Below are 25,909 nucleotides of genomic sequence, written 5' to 3' on the forward strand. Positions count from 1 at the left end.
AATCAAGGCTTTGTATGAAAAACTTTCCTCTTTGACAAAATATCACCACAAAATTCGGTGTGAATTATTGTCGAAGTCCATGCTATAATCTCTGAACAAATTTTTCAAATCGGACTACTATAACATACAGCTGCCATACAAACTTACCGATCAAAAACAAGTTCTTGTAGGAAAAATGTTTAATTGACAAGATATCTTGATGAAATTTAGCATGAATTATTGTCCAAGTCAATGCTACAATCTCCAAACATATGGTTCAAATCGTACCACAATAGCATATAGCTGTCATACAAACTCGCCGTTCAAAATTAAGTTCTTCTACCACATTTTACTTAACAACCGGCAAACAATTAGAAATTTGCATGTCTCCTCGTTACCTGTGTGTGCGAACAATGCGAAATCGCAAGACAAATTATTGCCAACGATAGTGCACATATATCCGCACAGCCGTACATACATGTACAAAGTGCTGCATTTCTATATACACATCTATTAGCACATATACACATGCACTAGCTGCAGACATTTGACCCTGTAATCGGCCATTGGCAGCTTGACCGTAATTTTTACAATAAAAGTACATGCAAAAAAGCGTGTAGTTGCGTTTTGTGCTTCGTCTTGCCGCTTGAAAGGTCTACATGTGCTTCTCACATACAATCAAATGTATATACTTATAAGACTTTTGTGTTTCTAAAAGTTGATAAAGCCAAAAATTTTTCAACTTTTTGATATTATATTGAGGCGTGCTGCTGAAATTATAAGATCTCCTGATTATTTTGCAATGTACATATTTCTAAAAAATGTAAAGCCTTATTAATATTGCTCATACGCCCTGGCACCTCATTATATGTATTTATTAAATTTCTCGGCTGTTAGTTCGATGCTGATAATTTGCTGCTATTTCGCGGTTATAGCACAAAAAATATACAGATTTAAATAAATCAACCTTTTTTTTAATTTGAAATATTAATTATCCGCCGTGTGCTTCTTTATAGTAAGATATAATTCATAAAGAACACCCGGAAATTGAAGATAAAACGCAAAATATTTAATTATTCATCAATATTTATTTTGTCGCCTTCAAAGTAATCCCCATCAGAAAATACATTTGTGATACACTTTGATTTGTCCAGTCCTCGAAATACTTTTCATAAGCACTTTTTTGGGATTGCCTTCCGCTGTTTCAGTGAATTTTGTTTTATCTCTCCGATCGACTGAAAACGGGTTCCACGGAGCGGCAATTTCAGTTTGGGGAACAAGAAAAAATCACACGGAGCCAAATCTGGTGAATACGGTGGTTGATCGGTGGTATTCATTGCTTTTTTGGCTTTAAATTCGAACGAACTCGTGAGAGATGTCGAGCTCTCTTGCCATCTCATCGAGGCATGTCTTCAACGATCTCTCGACCGTTTTTGAGGGCTTTGTACCACTAGTAGGCTTGTGTTTTTGTTAAAACTGTATCACCGTAAGCCTTTTCCAACATATGCCATGATTCCGCACACAAAATTTGGTTAGAGATACAAAATTTGAAACAAATTCTTTGTTCGATATTTTTTATCATAGTAAAAATCGGAACTGAGGTGTACCGGCTTAAGCAGTTGCTGTGAACAAACTGGTTGACAGATCGCCTTCATATTTGGCATAGTAATCAAGGATAATGTGTTACGTATACGCCGTGTTCTCTCCTTATTTTATAGTAATGACACCATTGCTAGTTCATAACGGTTAAAGTATAAGTACTGCACTGTTATTCAACTAAACTCGATAAATATAAAGTCATATATTTTTATAAAAATAAAATTTGAATAAAATTCCTGAAAATATAACTAATTGAAATATTTTCATCTGACCCCTTTAATATTATACTACTATGGTATATAATTTTTTAATGCAAATTTTCGAAACTTTTCTCGAAAAAAAAATATTTATTCAGTAATAACTATTTCGCCTCCCGTTTTACACCCCAAACATAAAAAATTTATATATGTATGAACTGTTTTTAATCTTCGAAATAAATCTGCTACAGATTCTTGAAATTTCTTTGATCTCTTCTATCAACATGCTCTTCATGAATCGATCATCTTCTGAGCTTGCGAAATGTGTTTGTGCGTGTTTATACCTCTTTAGGCCGAGTTTAACAGCTAATGAATTTGCTCTGCCACTTCCTGACTGAAATATGGTCAAAGGTTAGTCACTGCATATGGAAAGTAATCTCTAAGTAAAAACTCACAAAAAATAATATATAAATTAGGGATCGAATTCAATTGTGAAGCTCTGCATAAACATTTGTCACATCACCAAATCCAGTTTAGAAAACGATAGATAACGACAAATGTGAAAAAATTCGAAAATTTCCGTTTTAACAATGTTGGGTTTGTCACAAAAATTTCTTAACAATCAATGATATTTCTAGCCCTCCCCCTTTCATTGCTTGATAGAATAGCAAAATGAATGTATGTAGATCTCCTGTAAATTATTTACTGCTTTTTCCTTAGTCAATTCATAATGTCTAGCATACTTGTTCATAGCTGTGAAGATTTTTTTTAATGAACTGTTTTAAGTCACTTAAACATAACAGTAACCTTGTTTTTGCAATGAGATTGCTAAGTTAAGGGGGTATTCTGGTCTAGAAATTGAAAAAAAAAACGATTTTTGTTTTTATATTTTCAAAGTTTAACTATTCAAGAATATGTGTACAAGAGGATTTTTCAAAATTCAAATTATTTTCGGAGATATAGGCATTTTTCTGACCCGGCATCCAAACTGGTTCGGCCGCAACTAATCGAACAAAAGACTTTACGCGAAACTTTAAACGCGTTTTTCTCAGAACTAGCTTTTTCGGAGCGATACCCACGATTTCTCAGGTTCTACTGGACCGATTTACTTGACATTTTTATAGAGTCTTCTTTATAGGCTTGACTATGGTTGGAACCAGCCACATCCCCAAATTTTTATTTGTATTATTTTTAAAAAGTTCGAAATAGTCAGAAAAAGTTATCCAAAAACCTTTTTTTTCAGGCAGTCGCCATTTTGTGAAAAAAATTTTTCCCACTTTTCCGTAGTTCCGGCCATTGCGACATTATTCTAGATTAATAATATTTTTTTTTTGGTTTCATGGGTATGGTCACGTGGAAATTTTTAGAGACCCCCCACTTCGTCAGCTCACAATTTTTGAAATTTTTTTAGTTTTTTTAGTATTTAATTTTTTTTCTGTACTCTTCTAAAATTAACAAATAACTAATAAAAAAATGTATAGTAAAAATATTAATTGCCTTTTTTATACGACACTTCAAAAATGACCTGAAATTCATGCTTCTAGACCAGAATACCCCCTCAATGAAGTTTGGAGATCTCAAATTCTTTTCAATATGTTTTTGTTATGTAACACTTCTTATTTATTTATAAATCTGAATAAATTCCAGTCACGTTTAAGATTTGCTAAATCACAGTTAGAGTGCAAAAAAACATTCCACAGTAATATATACACCACAACTATCTAATCAGCTTATTGTTGCGTTTATAATCTACGTCAAGATAGGACACTATCCCAGCATTGGTATGAAGATAAGCAATTGAATTAGATGAGTTTGAAGATACTTAAATTTAGTCGGAAAATATATACTATTTTTAATAAAAATAATGCAAATCTCATGAGTCGTAGTTATCTGACAGCACACTTTTCTCAATGGAAGTCTAACAATGTTTTGCTGCATAATATTAGCAATTAATTTGAAATATAATTTTAATTCCGTAATTTTTTTTCCGTGTCATAAGTGCTTAATCAATATACTGTATACTCGTACATATATTTGGATGTACATATGTATGTATGTATGTCTACCTATAAAAAATTATCAAACGCCATGAACATGTTTACTATAATATTTAGTAGGTTTTTAGTCTATTCTTCCAATAATTTTATCAATGAAATTTTTGTTTAAGCTTGCACACACTTTTTTCTATAATATATATATAACATACATACATATATACATTTTTGCAGAAATTTGATCTTTTGGCGCAAGGTGTTGTCAAGCATGACTAAAATGGCTATTCACGTCATACGTTTTGTATATAAAGGGGTCGACAATAAGAGTGAGATTATTTTGAGCTTTTTCGTAAATCGAAAGCTGTCTTTGTTTTACTATGAAATCTTGTGAAAATAAATAAAAAATGTTCACTTTACATATACATATGTATGTATTTTTTCCTTATAGATTTTCATATAAAACCAATTGAATCTTAGCGAAGTCTCTATGAATAAGGCTTGTGGATGAAAGCCTTGATTTATCTGATTTTTCGTTTTCTTACGAAATTAGCGCTTACCTAGCTGACTATAACATGGATTGATGACATCCCAGGGAAAGCCACCACATTTGATGTAAATAATTAGGTTTCACTGTGGGCAAATTATAATTCATATCAGTATATAATATTTTAATTTGATTTGATTGGATTTTAAAGAACTCGGTTATACTAGTCCACTCAACAGTAACTTGTCAAGAATGTAATGATATGATGTAGTTTTGTGAGAGAATACGAGAAAGTATGCTTAACTTAAGTTAGATGGCTGATCGAGGATCGCACATAAAGTGCTATATGTAGTCCTTACTGAAGCCATAGAAAAGAAGAAATCCTGTGTTCGAACTTATAAATTAGCGAAACGCATAGTAGCCAATACAAATTTCAACAAGTATTTAATTTCCATACCGGCAGTTCGGGGATGTCTGAAGGTATACGCTCCCAAGTGTTTAAGTCTTGACCTTCTAAACGTGGGACAGTCTAAAAGGAAGTGTTGAGTCGTTTCCAACTCATCTTGTTCCATACAGCTTTTGCAAATGGCGTCTGGTAAGATTCCTAACCTTACAGCATGGACGGCAATAGGGCAATGGCCTGTTAAAAATCCCACAACTAGGAAGAGGCTAGCCTTACTGAAGGCAAAGAGGTCACTAGATCTCTTGCCATCAATATTGAGCCAACTGGCTTTTGTGAAGGCGCTGGCAAAGCGTGCGCGAAGTCATAGCGGTTCTAGAGTGCCTTTCCTTGTTAGCATATCAGCTTTACAATTTCCTACGATTCCGCTATGTCCCGGCAGCCATACCAATTTTGTCACAAAGACACCCAGTTAGGCACTCCTCGGCCAACCCTGAACCCTAGTTTCGATGCTCTGCTATCTGAGTGAATGGTCACTTCTCTGAAGGTGGCTGCACTACGGAGCAGCAGATGCTCTGCTACCTTAATGACTGCAACTTCCGCTTCGAAAACACTACAATGATTTGAAAGTCTAAAGCTAGTGTTGATAGAATGCTTCTGACCGTAAACCTCTCCACCAACCTTCTCCTCAAGCTTTTACCCATCCGTATGCTTAAATCATCTTGAATTTCACGTAGCTTGGGATCTTTTTCAAACGTTCGGCCGTCCTATCTTCGAACAAGTTTAAAGGTTTGAAACACTTGGATATTTGTACAGCTGCAGTTTTCAGGCATGTACATACTATATGTATCATAAACGAATTCTGCTGTTACTATCGTATATCCCTTAATCGTACCTATAAGGATACCTATAAGGATTGATTGGATATTTTAGGGAAACGATCAGCCAAAGAGTAATGCCTTATGCTTAGTGCATTACTGACTGTTAATACTACTCGACCTCTTTAGATTTGAGATATCGGTTTGAAATTTTGCACAGGTTCTTTTCTTCCCAAGGTGCAAAAACCCAGGCCTTGTATGGAAAACTTGTTTATTTTACGAGATATTTGCATGACTTTTGATATGGATCGTTATGCAAATCTTCCAGATCGCAACTTTTTAGCAAAGAACGGATGATCAAATACCTACTTGTATATCGAAAATTTGGTATTTGTGAAGAGTATTTTAGCTTCGTTGCTTTATGAGTTTAAATGTTTTGCTTTGTAATGAATTTCTACTTATTATTATCGGTTCGATATTTGCTGTAAAAATCACAGGGTCGCTTAAGACTTTTAAAATCAATTTGTCCCAAATGTAAACCCCTATATTCTGCTATATACACAAATATTTAGATATGCGTATTCACGTAGGTATAATTACATATACTTGAATTGGATTTCGACTGACAGCTCACACTCGTCACTCGTTTACCTGCACCGAAGTCTCGTGGGTGATTATTAAATAATCGAAGTGTTCCAACAGTTGGTTTGCTGAAAAAGCTTTTACTTTATCAAAAAGTGACCGCGTAGTAATGTGATTTGCACAAAAATAAATACCGTGCCTATCTGAACTTGCGGTTTATGACATAAGACCATAAATACCTACAAACATACATGCATACATACATACGAACATAGCTATTGTTAGAAACTTGCCAAAATAGCATTTTTATAATGGTTGTAGGCTATTGATATTGTAAATAGCATAGCGAATTATTTCTTTTATTCCATTTCAACGATTTCTATGCTCAGAGTTCTAAAGGCTTAACGGTTTTAAGTCCTATTGTAGGCAAATATTTTACAGTATTGATAAAAAATGGCTTCGAAATGCCACAAATTCCACCTTAGCCTTATCTTCATTGCTAAAATTTGTCGCGTTTTGCTCGCTTTTTCGTTCTTCACTCCCTGCTTCTGCTAAGTTTCTGTTTTTTGTTGATAAATTACTGATATGCATATCGCCAATTTTGAGTTAAGTTAAGATATGCTACAGCCCCTTTTTTTATACTCTCGCAACAATGTTGCTATAACGTTCACATAACGGTTGTTTGTAAGTCCTAAAACTAAAAGAGTCAGATATAGGGTTATATATACCAAAGTGATCAGGGTGACGAGTAGAGTCGAAATCCGGATGTCTCTCTGTCCGTCCGCCCGTTTGTCCGTCCGTCCGTGCAAGCTGTAACTCGAGTAAAAATTGAGATATCATAATGAAACTTGGTACACGTATTCCTTGGCTCCATAAGAAGGTTAAGTTCGAAGATGGGCAAAATCGGCCCACTGCCACGCCCACAAAATGGCGGAAACCGAAAACCTATAAAGTGTCATAACTAAGCCATAAATAAAGATATTAAAGTGAAATTTGGCACAAAGGATCGCATTAGGGAGGGGCATATTTGGACGTAATTGTTTTGGAAAAGTGGGCGTGGTCCCGCCCCCTACTAAGTTTTTTGTACATATCTCGGAAACTACTATAGCTATGTCAACCAAACACTACAGAGTCGTTTTCTTCAGGCATTCACATATACAGTTCAAAAATGAAGAAATAGGATAATAACCACGCCCACCTCCCATACAAAGGTTATGTTGAAAATCACTAAAAGTTAACCGACTAACAAAAAACGTCAGAAACACTAAATTTACGAAAGAAATGGCAGAAGAAAGCTGCACCCAGGCTTTTTTTAAAAATTGAAAATGGGCGTGGCCTCGCCCACTTATGGACCAAAAACCATATCTCAGGAACTACTTGACCGATTTCAATGAAATTCGGTATATAATATTTTCTTAACACCCTGATTACGTGTACGAAATATGGGTGAAATCGGTTCACAACCACGCCTTCTTCCAATATAACGCTATTTCGAATTCCATCTGATGCCTTCTCTGTATAATATATGTATACATTAGGAACCAATGATGATAGCGGAATAAAACTTTACAAAAATACGGTATATGAAAAATATATAAATGACGTATAATGAAATCTCGATTATCACTTTATCATGCGAGAGTATAAAATGTTCGGTGACACCCGAACTTAGCCCTTCCTTACTTGTTGTTGTTATAGTTTATTTCGGTCTATTGTTTCTCTTTATTTACTTTGTGTGTGCTATCATTTTGCTTTAACTCTTGCGTTATTGCCGATTAAATCATTGTCATAATGTAAACTTGGCCATGTGTTATTTCAGAGCGCTGCGCACAAATAAAATAAAATTAAATTACAAATAAGAAAACATATATAAAGAATAATCAACATTATAAAATGAGGGAAGCTCGATAAGACTGCGACTTTTAGCATTACCTGCAAAGAAACTTAAATACAAAACTGCTAACGTTACTGACAGCTATCAGCTTCTTATAAACGAGTGTCAAATTTTTAGTCAGCAATAACACAGCAGATACACAGGAAAAAGCCAAACGGGTTGATATCACACGATCTTGGTGGCCAATTGACCAGCAGAAAACGTGAAATTATCTGCTTACCGAAGTGTTCTCTCAACAAATCCATTGATTGATGCGATGTGTACGAAGTAGCGCCGTCTTGTTGAAACCAAATATCGCCGAGATCACGAGCTACAATTTCAGGCATCAAATAGTCGGTTATCATGACACTATAACAGTCGCCATTAACGTTTACGTTCTCACCGGCATAATTTTTGAAAAAATATAGACCGATGATTCCAAACCAAACCGTTGTTTTTTGTGGATGAAATAGCAGCTCTTGAATTTCTTCAGGTTGCTCTTCATATCAAATGCGGAAATTTTGCTTGTTTACTTGCCCTCATCGTTGAACAAAATTTGACGCGAAAACGTCGGATTTTCTTGGTACATTTCAAGAGCTCGCTTCAAGAGCGAAGCGAAGCGGGAAGGTGGAACGCTTTCAGTTCTTGCACAAGCCGTATTTTGTACGCTTTCAATTTCAAATCACAACTTAAAATGCGCCAAGTCGTTCCATACGTTAGTCCGAGTTGCTGCGAACGGTGCCGAATAGACTCTCCACGCTCTTCGTGTACACTCTCAGTTATGGCAGCTATAATTTCTTCACTGCGTGCTGGATGTGAGTTATTTAGTCGAATATTATCCAATAATGAATGCTGGGTCTCAACATGGGTGATGGTGTTGCGAATAGTAGACTCAGTAGACCGATTATGTTGACCATACGTTGAGCGAAGCTCGCGAAACACATTATTTACAGAACGTGAATTTTTGTAATAAAGTTGTACGATTTGTCAACGTTATTCATGCGTAAGACTTTTCATGGTGAAATGCCAAGCAATGCTGAACAAAAATAACATAACAGCTTGACACGACTCACACGTGATCTGTCAAAAAAGAACCTATATGGATCATTCCTTATATAAGTTCTTACGAGAATAGAAATAATTGGATTTCTTACTTCCTAAACAGTAAAAAAAATCAAACACTTTGACCATAGAAAACCTTGGTAAGATTTATGGAGCTCTGCGCTCTTGACACGATCCCCTTAGTAAGATAAGTAATGCTTTACCGTCATCGTAAATGCAAACTGACATTAAATTGTCCCAGAAAAGATAGCTAATCATGCCTTAGATTATAGAATAATGGCGTGGAAAGATATTGAAAGACTGGCTTTTTGTATGGGTACCTGGTATTAGTACTCCAAAGTGGAAACTTCAAATTTAAAAGTAGTGCCATTGGTGATATTGTTTGACTTAAAGTCTGGATTCATCAATTGACCCAAAGAGAAGACCAAGGAACAGCCTGTTCGCACGAGAGGACTACGAACTGGAAAGGACCAAGATTTATATGCAGGCTGATTTCCTCAAAATTGTTTGAGAAATGTTCTATGCTGCCACCTCAACCATATACAATGAACTGTCAATTCTCTGAACTCTATTATTCCAATCTTCATTCAGCTTTTACTAAAGCTTAAACCACCATGACTTTTTTCTTTCAAAAACTGCGGTTAGAATCAAAGATTTGTTGAAAATGGAGGTTATCTTCATCAAAAAACCCTACCTTTTTTTTCTTCAAGTCTACATACCACGAAATAGAATAACTTTGCCGAGATTTTAAATTTAAGAACCACTGTTTATCAAGCTCGTTCCGTTGGTAGATAAGCTGATAATAATCATCAACACATGCGCTGCTGCCTTAATTAAATGTAATTATTTTTATATATTATTATCTTCTCTCTATAAATAAGTATATTTCTATGTACTTACATACATACTCGTAGTAATGAATGGAAAAGTAAACGACGCATTTCCAAATCACTTATCTCTTACGGCCCTGACTACCTTTACATAATTACAAGTGTGTTATCTAGTCATTAGAATTTTAGCATGCGTAGTTTCTGACTGCCTCTAACACCGATACACTGTTGATTATATAAATTGTTTTCAGAGTGTGGGTTTTCGGTCAGTTTAATATTCTTTACTAAAAGGTATGGTCTCTCTTTCTAAATTTGTCTCTCATTGTTAGTTTAAAGAGCATTACAGTAATGAACTCCGCTCAATGACTGTGACAAATGACAGATGAAATGTAAAATACCGAATTTAGTTAGGTTAGGTTAATCTGGTAGGCCAATGAGCCACGCATAGACCAGTTTTGGTACTTTGCGATGCAGTTACTAGGTCCTTGAGGAGTAGTCATTCTTTAGGATGCCTGCGCTTGACGCGAATTTTAACAGATTCTGTTGCCTCACTATCGATACCTCCTCCAGTGTATCGTACCGTGGAAACCGCAGATGCTTACAGCGTTGTCTTGCCAATGCGAAAAAAGTGCACAAGAGATGCTCCATTGTTTCCCTGTTGCCTTGCTCTAGACATTTCCTGCACTCTTCTCGATCTGTCAGCCTCATTCTGCGGGTGTGTGTCGCCACAAGACAGTGACCAGTTAGTATTCCGATCATGTTCCTACAATCTCATCTATCCAGTGTACCGAATATACATTGTAAGTTTTCAGGAAATTTTCGTATTCTATAATACCAGGTCTTGCCTCTATTTCACTGTTCCAAATTTTTGTATGCACAATTATTTTAATGCTAATGATGAAATCTGTGTCTGAACAACTAAAACTTTGACTACTTAAATGTTTATGACAGATAATTGCTTAACAGCCAATCGTTATTGCGACGTCATAAATTTCGTCTATCTTATCTTAACACAGCTCTAAAGTCTTTCTATTTATCGCCACCACAGACAGGTAAATATTTATAAGGTCTAACCAAATCTAATTGAATTGTTGTGATTGTTGTACTCTAAAAGTTTTCATTCAAATAAAAAAAATGTGAACTGTTTTTTCAGATACATATTTGGTTTCCCATTCGATCCTTAGGTAGTAGCCAAATACGTAAAGTAGATTAGATTGTAGAGTACATATGTATGTAACCTAGACAAATTTTAACTAAAAGCTATATTTGATTCTAAACTAACTTCGAAGCTCTATTAAAAGCAAACGTCACCATATCAAGTATTTTTATTTTAAGTTATTTTAAGTTATTTTTTAGTTCTGTAATGTTAATCACATTTTGAAACTTTACATACTTGTTCCCTGTTGGACTAGGAGACATACGGAAGTAATCAGTTTATAAGACAAATAATCTATTGACAAAAAAACACTTCAAACAAAAATTCTTTGCGCGATATCTGCAGACATTGCAGCCAAAGTCTGATAGTTAATTAAATCTATAGTACAAATCTGTGCGAAGTTTCGTTTCGCGGTTAGGCAAATCTGGAGGGCTTAACCGGCTTTTTATTTGAACTTTGTATGGAAACAGGCTTGTCATCATAAATTATCGAATGTAACGACCGTCTGCTAACTCCAAGTTGCTAGTCGAAACTCTTAGATTGTCCTGAATTGACGATGCAACAGCCGCGATTATTTCTTGAACACAAGAATAGGGATCTCGATGATCCGATCTACTTGCGATGCTTCCAGATTTTGCAAACACGTTTACCAATCTCATATTTGTCCATCTATTCAGCGGAGTTCCGCCAAAATCCTCCGTAATGGCGACGGTACCACTGCACTTTCTAAACCCTATTTTCGGTATCCTAATTATTCATAAAAAAAAACTTAAATAATAATCTGCCAAATAAAAAAATAAGTCGATTACTCACACAGAAAAAAAGTTATTACGGTTTGTTTTTGTAGTACGGTTTGTTTCGTGCGCCATCCTAAATATGAAGTTAGCAGATCAATTTTTACGAGTAAGCCAGTTAATAAAAGAGTCTTCCGAAAGGAGTTCCCTCATGCACTATCCTATATAACCCATATTCTATTCGTTGAGAACCAGGCTCTATACCACCCATAATGTGAGAGGTTGGTTGAAACAGGAGATGGAAGGAATGTATACAGCAATCAGTCCTACTTAAGCCATTTCGGTTCATTGTGCTTTTCATTGAGTTTTAACTAAATTCCGTCTCAATTAGTTGAAGGTTGGGCGTTCGTAGAGGTAATATCGAACACTACAGCATTCTTATCGCATCCTCTGTATTCTGCAAATTCCAACTTACTTAGTATTTGAATGTGAGATCTCAAAGGTAAATGTCTCTTTTGTCTTTCCTAAAAGCAGAAACACCGCGACATTGCTCGTGCGCGGTATTCTGACATATTTGAAGTTTCTGAATATGTATTCTGTCTTTGACAGCCAAATTGACGCTCTATATTTTATGACCGGACGACCATATCAGCTGGTCACGAAAATAATTATATTAGGTATTATACCTGACTACTGATCGCATGATCAGACTGAGACAGTTTCATTTAAGCGCTCTTTCCTACCAACAAAAATTCTTGAATATGAATTAAATCCACATACATCAGCGAAACGTCTTGAGCCCATCACAAATCTGCTAAGGCAATTAATTGCAGCTAGCTCACTTGGTCCAGGTATTGCAAGACAATGTGTTTTAAAATACAATAAATATCGGGAAACTAGGACAGTTAAGAAAATGTCGCAAAAATTCTTCGTCGCCGCGTTCGAAAATGGCTCTAAAATTTTTGTGAATCTTTCAAAGTAACATTTCTAGTATGCGTTTCTAAATACACTTTTTAGCCGGCGAAAAATTAAATATTTCGCCGTTTGCAGCTTATTATTTTTTAGTTATTCTAAAAATTAACATTTCTTCGACCCAACCTCACCTTTGTTACATACATATCTACAAGTATCTTCTTACATAAGCTAATGTGTATTTTTATGCATTGCGAAACTTTGGCTCGAGTTGCTAATACACCGTCACTTTTCATATATTTATTACGTTTACTTAGAATCTCTGCCGCCACCGTGTTTTCGAAATTAATTTGCACAGGGTTGTTAATCAAAAAACACGTAATGAAGTCGATAGCGAACAACGTAAAACAAATTTATGCCAACCGATTTTCAGATCTCCAGACAAGTATTTGCATGAAAGTGAGTATGTGTGTGTATAAAAACGTGCAAATGTACTTAAAGTGCTAAATTCAATCTCATGATTGCCCCCAATAGCAACACAGCCCAGCCCAAAATGGCAAAATTTAAATGTCGAAAATTCTATTAGCGACAATCGTATACACGACGAGTATTAGTTAAACGAGTGACTGACACACGAGCAAATGTTTATGCAACTTTTTATTATTTGAGTGTTTCAGTCAAGTTTACGGAAATGGGCGGAAAAGATTGCCAATAAATTTACTACCGTTTGAAGAGCGCTGCTATCTGAGACTGCTCGAGTACTAAATTTTATAGCTGAAACCTTTGATGTACGGTAAACACTTACAACTTCACATTTTGTTTATTAGAACTCTATTTTTCGACAATTTTAGCTTTAAAAGGAAATTTTACACGCTTCTGTTTGGCTCATAAACATTCATTCTAAAAAATATATATAAATATTAATTTGTTAAAAAAATTTCTGATATTTTTTCCATATATTTTTTCAATCATAATTACATATAGACATTACCTACACTAGAATAATGACCGTTAATTACAATGATCAAGGTCGCCATAAATTTTCCTTTCCACAACTTGTAATGAGCAAAAAACTCGAACGAAATAATTATTCAGTGCGAAACACTTTAGCGTGACAGCGGCGTAGTGAGCATTTTGTTGAAAAAGGGGATGATGAAAAGTTGTTTGCAATATCTGAGTGGATAGGCGCATATTGGCTAGAGGTGTAGGGCATTATATTTTCGAGGTGGAAATTAAAGCCTGACATTATTTCAAAAAGTATTTATTTACTATATGTGATGGACTATAAAAATTCCTTTTAATGGGGGAAAATGTAGCGACAGGATTCGTAAATTCTAGACCAGCCAATTCAGCCTATGACATCGTTGAATGGATCGCTCTGTATACCCGAGTACTATCGAAACAACTTTATCAATGCATAATGGGCTCATTGGAAGATACTTCTATGTCGAACTTAATCAAAGAATTGGTAAAAAGAGGACGTAGTACTCAACACTGGAACAACAATGATATAGAGGTCTTAACTCAAACTCACGTTACTGGAATAAAAGCTTTAATTCACAGACTCCACTTTGGTAATGAAATTCGATAGACATGCAAGGTTTGTCCGAAAAGTAATAGCACTGTGTGGATTTGAAAAAATTTATTGAACTAATCGTTACAATTCCCTAAAAACTTTCAAAATAGGCTCCTTCTGCTTAGAGGCAGTGCTGCCAGGGCGATTTCCAATAATTTAAGGCGTCACGGAAGACATTCTGCGGATTAGTTTTGAGAGCCGAGGAGCATGCTGCTTGGATCCTCTCTGTCGTCTCGAAATGCTTGCATTTCATCGGCCTTTTCAGGCAAGGAAACAAAAAAGTCCAGGGAGCCACTTCTGGGCTGTACGGCGGCTGCGGAAGCGTTAGGATGCCGGCCTTGGTTAGGTTGCTATTCACAAGAAACGCCGGGGCGTGGTCGTGGTGCAACTTTGAATCGGTTTCGATGTCTTGTCGGACGCGATTGACCCTTCGTTTGAGTCTCTTGAGGACTTCCACGTAAAACTTGGCGTTGACGGTTTGTCTAGGAGGAACAAATTCATGGTATATAATGCCTTTAATGTCAAAAAAGACAATGAGCATCGTTTTCGCTTTGGATTTGCTCATTAATGCGGTCTTCATCAGCGACCTCTTCCCGGCCCTCCAAAAAGGTCTGGTGCAACCAAAACACACCACTTCTTGCTAAGGCAACATCTGTATAGGCCTGCTTGATCATATCAAACGTCTTTGTCACATTTACCGAGTTTCACACAGAATTTAAACGCGTACGTCTGCTCTAACGAACGCTGCATTTTCGTCTTGCACCACTCACAGAAACACGTCGCGCGAAAATGTTTGTCCTGAATCGTTCGTTAACTAGGAACACCCTCTACCGAATCCTGTCGGTGCGCGCACGTTCCGAAGTACAGTCGCGACGGAAAAAAATCTGTTCTATTACTTTCCGGACAAACCCTAAATTTGACCGTATCAAGATGAGCCGAATCCGGTAAAAGTTTTTCTCGCACGAAAATCCGGTAAAAGTTTTTCTCGCACGAAACATTTCCAAGCAAATGGTTGCCTGGACATGTCGCAACCACACCACTTGAACAAAGCAGAACAGTAAATTCTGTGTGGTACACAACCATTCTTTTGCCAAGAAATCAGCAAAACCAACCGTCGAAGACGAATCACCCTTCACTAAGACATTGCTAGCTGAAACGACTGCATTTTTGAGCTCTCAAAACATTGATTTGATGAGTCATTAGCTCCAAATGACTTCTTTCTATTCCCGTACGTAAAAGATAAACCAATAGCTCAAGGTTTTTCGACACCTGATGAGCGTTCAGGAGTGGTGTTTTGGAGATACCTCAATCATAGTAGCAAAAGTGCTTGGTCAATTGGTTCAAACCATGCAAAAGTGTGTAGACCTTAATGGAGAATATTTGGAAAAAACAATAGAGTTTTTGATGATTAAAATTTTTGTTTTTGTTCTATAGTTCCGAAATATAAAAGGCAACCTACGACGACTGAAGACAGCTGAGTCGAATTCCGTCATATTGAAGGTGAATATACGAGTATGTCAACTGCGTGAGACATATTTATTTCCCTTTAAAAATGTCTAGTTAACTAGCACTGCAAAACTTTATTGTTTCCTTCTGGAATATTTCCGGTTCTTATTTGACAAAAAGCGTTGTCTTCAAATTTTAAGATTTTTTCGGAAAGATTATATATTTTTATGTGCAACTTTTTCTCAACAGAAATATTGGTTATTCAGTGGTGAATTGATTATATATTGTGCTCCTTCCAGAACCGATTATAGCCCATTGTACCTCATTTTCCATTACAAAATATTCAAAGTTGCAAACAAAACAAATTCTAAAATGAAAAAAAATTAAATATTTTAATTACTACAACTTAGAGTATTACTTATGCCGACAACAATAGCGAAAAAAATATTGTAATAAAACTAAGTGCATGCGCATACATGCATACAAATGTCTAAGCTCCATACACTTGCGCAAAAAAATCGCTTTGTACTCATACTTTTATGGATTATTCGCTTTTGTTTTCATTCAGAAGCGTCGCCGTCGACACTTGTGCTCGCCGTTAACGGCATAACACCTCGGTGTAATCTACAATTCGTGCATTTACATAATAATTTGCCTAAAAACTTACTTGGGCGGCTTGTTCGTTTGCTCGTTTAACCCATAACTGACCGGCTGTGCCGAGTGTACAAAAGCCGGGTTGCACGTAACGCGCGGCTTTCTGCCTCACCGACGCATACCTATTTGTATTTATTTGTTTTACTTCATAGCTTTATTTATTTTACGCAAGTTTCACTTTTTCCCGCTACTTTTTCTAGTCTTCACCCAGTGACAAACTGTCGTTAAGTCTGAGGCCGAAGCTCATTTTCTTTTTTCTTTGTTTTTGTTTTTTTGCCTCATCACGTTTTGTGTACCTGCGTTCACATCGGTTTGTATGCATTTGTAATTTATTGTTGTTTGCTTTTTGTTTAATGAAATAGAAATTCCAAAAATGTAGAAAACCGTCAATAAATGTTCGCGTGGTTGAGAAATTAGTCAGTTGGCCAGTTGGTTATGTAGGTAAATATGCATGTTTGCCATAAATGCGTATGTAAATGTGGGCCCACCACTCTTTTCCTAGAGCTTACATACAAACAAACAAAACATTTAATGTCAATTTCATCATTTGCCCTCCGTTGGCTTTGGTGTCTTCACCGGAGTTCAATGGACTGCCCGTCCAGTGGTCACTTTCCAAATTTAAAATATGTTTGTGTGTTTGTAAGAATCAAAGAAGTTTCAGCATCAATGGCAGTCCGGTGAAATCTTTGAATATTCATTGTAAATTATAATAATTACCGAAAAATTGCGAGATCTATGCAAAGAAGCTGCATTTTTTATTTAAAATTAGCGAAAGTTCTTAAAAAATATTCAACAAAGCTTTATTGGGTCATTCGCTATTTCAAATGTAATGCTTATAAATATTAATTTTCTGCGATTGATTGCAAGCCATCAATAATTAGGTGTATGTAATATGATATGGTGGTCTCGTGGAAGAGGTGGAACTACGCTCTATTGTCCGAATTGTTTGTTGACGCTTTGTATGCTTTGTATATAGTATATTTTTATAGTGGAAGCTCAAACTATCTGGTTTGTTATTATACAGAAATAAAGAAAAGTAGCCAAGTTGTAAAACTCCTCAACAATGGATTTTTCTTATATATTTATATATGTACATATATTTTCGAAAAATATGCATAACTTGCATTATGACCTCAAAAAATGTCATAATCTCAACCGCTAGCAGAAGCTTGAATGGCATCATAGCCTCAAACCATACCTTCTTACAGGGTTTCTCCGGAAAGTAATAGAACTGAGTCGATTTAAAAAAATTTATTGAACCAATCTTTACAATTCTTTAAAAACTTTCAAAATAGGCTCCTTCTGCGTCGCATCAGCGCTTCCAGCGTGATTTCAAAGCATTGAAGGCGTCACGGAAGGCATTCGCTTGGATCCCCTTTCATCGACCATTTCAGGCAAGGAAACAAAAAAAGTCCGGGGCCCACATCTGGGCTGTAGAGCGGTTGCGGAAGCGTTGGGATGCCGACTTTGGTTAGGTTGCTGTTCGCAAGAAACGCCAGGGCGTTGTCGTGGTGCAACGGCTGCGATATCTTGTCGGACCCGATTGTCCCTTCGTTTGAGTCTCTTGAAAACTTCCACGTAAAATTTGGCGTTGACGGTTTTCCAAGAGGAACAAATTCATGATGGACGATGCCTTTGATGTGATGTCAAAAAAGACAATAAGCATCGTTTTCACTTTGGATTTGCTCTTTCTTCCGGTCTTCATCAGCGACTTCTTCCCTGCTCTCCAAAAAGGCCTGGTGCCACGGAAACACACCACTTCTTGCTAAAGCAACATCTGGGTAAGCCTGCTTGATCATATCAAACGTCTCTGTCGCAGTTTTACCGAGTTTCACACAGAATTTAATTGCGTACCTCTGCTCTAACGAGTGCTGCATTTTCGGCTTGCACCACTCACAGAAACACGCCGCGCGAAAATGCCTGTCCTGGCGCTACAGGTGCTCGGAGTCAACTGACCAACCACTCGTTCATTAGCTAGGAACGCCCTCTACCTAATCCAGTCGCGGCGGAAGTCCTATTACTTTCCGGACAAATCCTATATATGTATGTATATCAGTTGACTGTTTTCAATACATGGCCACACCGGTATTGCAGGAAACTGTATGGCTAATGAGCTTGCTAGGGTACCTGTCCTAGCAAGCCTCATTAACTGCGGAATGGGAACAGGTAGGAGCTGCGTTGGCTTCTTGTGGTTTGCTACTGGATTGGAGGGCCGCTGACCAGCTCAGCAAGCATTGGTCAAATATAAGCAGCTGTGCAGTCCAGGGTAAATCGAAAGCGGTCTAGGGACCTATGGACGCGGAGGATCTATACTTCCAACCAGACGGGTCGCCGCCTCATGCTTCACTTCTAAACATGGACTTTTCGTTCTTGTCCTTTATGTCTAAAAGCTTATACAAACCGAAGCGGCTTAAAACACCGTCTTTGATGGATCTTTAGTAAACGGTTTAGGGCTCTGCTTAGAACCTTGCGATGAAACTACTTCCCTTAAAGGTTAAGTTAGAAAGATCTGTCGTAAAGTTGAACTCCTCACTGGACAGTGCCATTTTTTTTGTCATTTTTAGAGGTGTCGATTAGAGTGGTGGTTCCAATTCTATGGTTATCTAGTCACACCCATTTATATAAAAAAACCTTTGCGTATTTTCCGTAAACCCACACGCATTTATTTTATTACTACCTGACATGCTTTCGAGCTTTATGGTCGAGATAAATAAACCCAATCAGATTTACATAGGAAATGAAAGAATAAATAGAGGGATTGATTGTAACGAATGCCACCATAAGAGCAAATTAGCTAAAAATAAAATAGAATACAATAAATATGCAAAAAAACGAGTGGCGAATAGAGAAACCAGTTTAAGCTTCTTAGTAGCGGCATTGCCAAGCAGCATTATGTGCCAATAAAACTTGTATATATGTATGTATGTATATATGTAGGTAGATATAGTACATATTATATAGGAATATATGTATGTATGTACATACTGACAGTGGCATTTCGATTAACAAGCATTGGTCTGGTCGCGCGTTCAGTGGGTTACTGGTTTGGTTCTCGCCTCTGCTCAGGGTCTGCTGTTCCACTACCAGGTTGCTGCAGGCAGGCTGTAGCTATATTTGTCGTTTGTGAGTCCAATCGGAATGTGCAGAGCCAAACAAATTCAAGCATTCTTTCCTGTTTTTGTGGCTGCAGTTTGGTTTTTGTCTTTTTTTTCTATTTTCCGCTAGTAATTGGCCTTTTTACGCCGCTGCTTGCCACACTGGCGAGATACGCTGAGCTTTTGTTGGCTTTTATGGGCTTTTATGGGCATTGAATTTGTTGGTTGATATTGCCTTCATCGACTGTCCGGCTGTTGCTTTATTTTCATCGCATATATTTCTATGTCTGTTTGCTTTTCATTGTAAATCTCGTTGTTCAGAGTTCTGCGACCTTTACCTGCTCACTCAGCCCTTTTGACTTGTTTTTTTTTGGTCGGCTACTAATGCTGTCGACATGAAAAATAGTTGTAAATACAAAAGCAAACACAAAAAAAGTAGCAAACTAAGTGAAATGAAGTAAACAAACCAAGTTTTGCGTCAAAATAACGGTATGTCATGGCAAACTACAGCCGCCGCGTTGCGTGCTTTGCCTTTCATCGACTGTGGCCCCTCTCGGGGTTAGGCGGTTCATTCACCACTTCTTACAACGTAGGCTTACACAAATGTGACTTTTGGCTGCCTGCGTGTGCGTGCGCGTGCGTCTCAACTTTGTGTTGCTGGCTTATTGCTCAGCGATTAACGCTTTGGCTGCAGATCGCGCTAATGAATAGAAATCGGATTTTCTTCACAGCAACGCACACATACATACATATGTACTTATGTATCTACATACATACATATGTACATACGTAAAAAAACGTTGAAACTGTCGACAGTTTTTTTCAACATCTCAAAATTGTAAAGCTTTCTTTATTTCATCTGTGGCATAACCAGCCTCAGTCGCGAGACCGCGTTCGATTTTCATGGCATGTCAGTTATGAATATGTCGGTTTGTCTCAAAACATCACACACACATCCACTTTTATACATATTTGTTATGCATTCAGTTTCTTCCATAATTATGGTCACTTGCATAGTTGACATTTCTGCATTGCAATTTGGCGGCATGATATGAAAAAAATAATAATTTTTACTTGCTTGCTATGTCGTGCTATGTTATGTCGTGTCATGTTATGTGCTGTTATGTTATGCTTTTGTTGCATTAGTTTGCTAAGTTTTACGCTCTCAATAATTATGCATTTAATGCAATGTCTTGTCAACAATTACTGGAGCATTTTAATTGGCGATTATGTAATGTCGTCTTGTCTCGCTTTGACAGCATTCGTTAAATGCATGTTCGATTGCAGACAAGAATTCTTTATTTAGAAAAGTGTGGTAATCTTTAATTAAAAAAAGTAAAAAGGTGATCTACCAATATGAGCAGAAAATAGTAAGACTTCGTTCATAATTTTAAAATTCTTAATTTGCTCTTCAAAATCTATTTCTATTTTTTAAATCCTCGAAACAGTTGTACTCGTACCAAAAGACCTGAATCTCTTGCCACAACGACTTTAAGTAAGAAGCGGATAAGAGATAATTGACGAGTAGCTAAGAACCTTACATCTAACACTTCATTACTGCTGACGAGCCTAATGTTCTTTAGTATGATGGCGAAACTGTTCAACAACCTAACAAATGGAGCTTCAGAAAGCACGGAAATTGAGAAAAAAAAACAAAATTTACTCAATACACTGAAAGTCATCCCCGCCAAAACTCATAACAACTGTATGGAAAATTGAAATAAGATAAAGTTCATTCCATGGATCCATGTTTTATCGCTGTTAAGTAGTTTCACAATTGCGCTTGTTGACCAGAGTGAACAAACGTGGCACCCCCTGTACCGATAGATTTCTCAAGCCTTATATTTAATACAGGATATGATCAACGTGGTCTTTTTGAGAAGCCTACCCTCGCAGCTATCAGACGACGGACTTTTTCTTACGTTATTCTCCATGGTAGCCGTTTCCAGGTTAGCTGTGGGTGACAAAACCGAGGCTTAGTCACGTTGAAACTCGTTAAACCAACTTTTGACGGTCTCCATCGAAAAAAAAGTTATCGTAAACAAATTCAATTACTTATCGACCAACTCTGAGCTCGGCCCCCGTCGACATTTTTCTTCGAAAAAACACCTCATGAAAATTAGATCTGTCGGGGGTGTAGGTGCTTTTAGGTCACAAAATACTATTTCCCTTTTTCAACTTTCTTATACCAAAAACTTGAGATAATCGAAGGCATTTAGCGTCCCGCATTGAAACAGACACTTTAAATACATTTTCTTATTATGAATTTTATTCCGAAAATTATACTGTCGTGTAGAAAATAAAATTACATATTTATTAGGTTATGTTATGTTAGTCTGGTAGGTCAATGAACCACGCATAGACCAGTTTTGGTCCTTCGCGATTTCAGATGGAGTTCAGTTACTAGGTCCATGAAGAGTAGTCATCCCTTAGGATGCCTATGCTTGACGCGACTTTTAACACACTCTGTGGCCTCACTATTGATACCTCGATTTCCAGTGTATCACATTGTGGGGATCTCAGATGCTTACAGCGGTGTTTTGCCAATGCGGGATAAGAGGACAGAGATGCTCCATTATTTCCCTGGTGCCTTACTCTAGACATTTCCTGCAATCCTCTGGATCTGTCTGTCCCATTCTGCAGACGTGTGCCGCCACCAAACAGTGCCCAGTTCGTATTCCGATCATGTTCCTACAGTCTCTGCTATCGAGTGCCAATAGGAATTTTGTGTACTTGCGATCTACCGTTTTGCACATGACTTTTGCAGTTTTGCATCCAGGTAGTTCGTTCCATCGGGTTTTGATATTCTTTACCATGCTTCGTCCAGATCGTTGTATAGACAATGCGTGGGTTTCCCAACACCATTTTTGAATCTCATCCACTTTTTCATTGGTCGATTATTTGCCGTATTGCACCATTAAGAGGCCAGCTAGCAATCTTGATATCACGGTCCGGCATTTCATTATGCCTAACTCTGGACAATATATCCTCCATTCCATCCTCCATTCTCGAGCTATCCATATAAATGTGTAGATTGTTGTGCGCTATTAAGATACCTTTACGCCAACCATTTATTTCTATGTTTACTTTGAAAATCTTTCCCAGTTGAAAAGCGGGATCATGTAGTCGGAGTTTGCCAACCGCCATTACCCACAGAGCTATGCTCGAAGGTTTTATATGTAAATTTTCTTGCAGCCGGTAGTCATCCCGCCGATTTTGCTGCGGAGTTTTCAGCGAAGAGGTCTATAGGTAGCAGGTTTGGTCCCAGTTCAAGAGCCGCCCTTGGAACTGCTCTTAAAGCGAACCTTCAAATTGACTTCCGGTAGGTGGATTTCCGTACGTTTGTCCACCATACTAGTGCACCGTAGATCAGAGTTGGTCTAACAATAGCTGTGTAGCGCCAGTGCATGAGAGATGGAGAGAGCCACCAGGTTATTTATTAAATGTTAAAAATATTTATTAATTTTTTTAACTTTTGTTTTTATTTTCTTTGGTTAATAAATTGTTTTTCCTTCTATTTCAGGTAAACATTTATGGATGATTTTGAATTTCCACCAACATATTTCGAATTCATAAGCTCGTCTTATGTTGCTGATCGGGTATGCTGTTATTGTGGTTAAAAAGAATATTTAAAGTAATATTTATAAATATATTTCACGGTTCAAAAAGACATTCGTAAAAATCATCTGAATAAAAAGCTGAAAAGCTTTACAGATTTCTTCTTCGCATCTTCAGCGAATCGTCTATATCAATCCATTAACCGGTGAAGTAGTGCTCTTCGTTAATATACTTCCTCAATGTGGTGGAATTTACGCGCTTTTGCTTGTTTGTACGTTTTCTCCACCGATGTTCAAAAAAATTTTATTCCAATTGTCTCATAGGAAATGAAATTGTTCGCATAGCGAATGCGAGCAGCGCGGCAGAAATGAAAGAATTATATTTTTGACACTTCCTACCGTTTGCGCTCATTTACGGTTATGCGCCGGCATGCCCCACACGTTCATCATAAGTCGAAGCGAAAGAAAGATGTAGCAAATAACGGAAGAAATTGTAAAATAAATTTAATTTGTGCGCGTGCAATTGAAATTAGCGTTTGAGTGAGCGCCGCGCCGGTTTACCGGCTCACGAGCTCACCTGCTCGCTTGTTTGCTCATTTGCTGCCACTGGCTGGGTGACTGCTTCCACACGCCACGCCACATATTCATACGACACAATTTGTGTATTTCATCAGCGCAGTGAGATGTAATCGTCAATCCCCTCGCGCCAGCGAACACCAGCAGCTAATGAATTGGCCGTTATTTGCAGGGGCTGCTGCTTTATATTTCTGCTCTTTTAATTATTTTCCTCCTCTTACATATTTTTATATTTTTATTATTACACACTTCAGCAATATTTGCTTCACACGCAGTTGCGCTTCAATGTTATCGCTGTAGATGAAGACAACAACAAATATTAGGGAAACACTTGTCGCCAAACACACGGTCCTAGTCACCAGTCTTAATACCTGCCCGCCCACCTCACTTAGACTGATCGACTAAATAGTCTGTTTGTTGGCTTTTGTGCCACTTCTGCAATTCCAATTCTACTGTAAGCTGAAGATATTTACATGTAGTATATAATATTTATAAATATGTATATTTGTTTCTCTATTAAATCATCCCTGTTGGCAAATTAAGCGCTTCCAAGCGATTTTCTGACCCTCTTGGCATACATAGTTAGCTGGTATTGAAAACGGAATGATTTGTCGAGAGGAATAGTTTACTCTGACAGATTTCTCGATTGCCTAAGAAATACTGCTATGACAATATTTTCTTAGTTTGTATAAGGTGATCCATTTCCGATGACTCGTTCGAGCATTTTGACTGCTTACTGGCGAATGAAACGCGTGATGTTTTGCTCCAAGGCCTGAATCGAAGCGGAATTGTCCGTATAGACTTTGGACTTTACATATTCCCACAAAAACTGTGATCTTGGTGGCCAATCGACCGACCCAAAACCTGAAATTATCTGCTCACCGAAGCGTTATCTCAATAAATCCATTGTGGGAAGTGGCGCTGGCTTGTTGAACCCAAATGTCGCCGAGATCACGAGCTTCAATTTCAGACATCGAATAGTCGGTTATCATATCATGGCGCTATAATTATTGCCATTGACGGTTGCGTTCTCACCGGCATCATTTTTGCAGAAATATGAACCGATGATTCCCCCGGACCACAAATCACTCAAACCGTTGTTTTTTCTGTATGAAATGTCAGCTTTTGAATGTTCTCGGGTAGCTTTTCGTCAAAATGCGATAAATTTGCTAGTTTACATACCCATTAAGCCAGAAATCCTTATCCTCATCCTTCACTTCTAATGACAGAACACTTTTGAAACTATTTAACTACCTCGTCGAAGAAGAGAAGCTAACTATCTCTCAAAAGTTTACGGCGTAAAATCTTTGTCGAAAGACAAGAAAGTCGTATAACCTCGATGAAGAACGACCAACCATCAACTGTGTTTGCTCGTTTCTCTAATCTTTTCTCCGTTTGATTTGATTTGGACTAAAAAATATGGGCACCGAAAAAATCGTTGAGAAATTTGGTAAACGATTCTCCATACTCTGCTTTCTGAGCTAGTTCTGATTACTATAGATCGAAACGTTGTCATAAGAACCGTAAAACGGAAATAAGCTGAAGACGAAACATCGTCGTCCTGCAGGTAGCGAGTTCCTGACAGCGACTGACTAGTAAGCTTGATGAGATTGAGGAACTCTCAGTTAACATAAATTTACACTAAACATTGGTTAAGTTTCCCTGGGTCCTGGGACTATTGGAAAGATGCACCACTTCTGCTTAATTGTATACACCATATAACCATCATAATGTCATAGTTGGATTGTAGGAAAAGTAGTCAAGTGCTTATCCTTTTCATCTTGTGGCCATAAGCGATTTCAAAACGTTCGTACGTTTTTGAGAATTATTCAGGAGGGAAAGAGAATTCAGCGGTGTTTTTCTTACAGGTCTTTCTAATGAAGGGTTTACAATTTTCTTACAGATCTTTCTAATAATGGGTCTACAATTATTTATAGCAAGAAAGCTGAGAAAAAGTAACTTCTGGAAACCTGGCTCTTTCAGCCACGATTCCAAATTAAATTCTCCCCTGATGACCATAGATATGGTAACTGTTGTCTTGTCCTAACCACAATGGACCCGGATTTATGTACACCCGTCCCTAAAATGTTAACTCGACAATATTTCTTAATAATAATCGGGTGGATTATTTCAACCGCGTTGACCACAATAACACATTGAGGTCTCAGCACTTTTCCTATAATATGTATGGCATAATTATCAGTCTTACCGCCTCTCATCATACAAATAGTTCATATAATAAGTGTAAAATGTTCGCTTGATTCATGGATCTTCCAGAACCATCTCGTCCAAACTCAGGCTATTCTCAGTAGCTTTCTGCTGTTGACGATTAAGAAACACATTACAATTTCTGTGCCCCCTTTCTAAATGTTCCTAACGGCATTT

At 37.3% G+C, this 25,909-nt stretch overlaps 1 protein-coding gene across 7 annotated transcripts in view; it reads left to right on the top strand.

The window, feature by feature from the left end:
- LOC126757304 (myc box-dependent-interacting protein 1) overlaps positions 1-25,909 on the top strand; it is a 104,474-nt gene that overhangs the window by 39,828 nt on the left and 38,737 nt on the right. The window contains exon 1 of one of the 7 annotated variants that reach the window (XM_050471097.1): positions 22,915-22,990. The exons of the other annotated variants lie outside the window; for them this stretch is intronic. Within the exon in view, the coding sequence (XP_050327054.1) occupies positions 22,925-22,990 (66 nt within the window). The 5' untranslated portion in view covers positions 22,915-22,924. Of the gene's footprint in view, positions 1-22,914; positions 22,991-25,909 lie in introns of those variants that run through there. 7 annotated transcript variants of the gene reach the window in all.

Source organism: Bactrocera neohumeralis, chromosome 4, assembly GCF_024586455.1.
Source record: "Bactrocera neohumeralis isolate Rockhampton chromosome 4, APGP_CSIRO_Bneo_wtdbg2-racon-allhic-juicebox.fasta_v2, whole genome shotgun sequence".
Taxonomy (NCBI): domain Eukaryota; kingdom Metazoa; phylum Arthropoda; class Insecta; order Diptera; family Tephritidae; genus Bactrocera; species Bactrocera neohumeralis.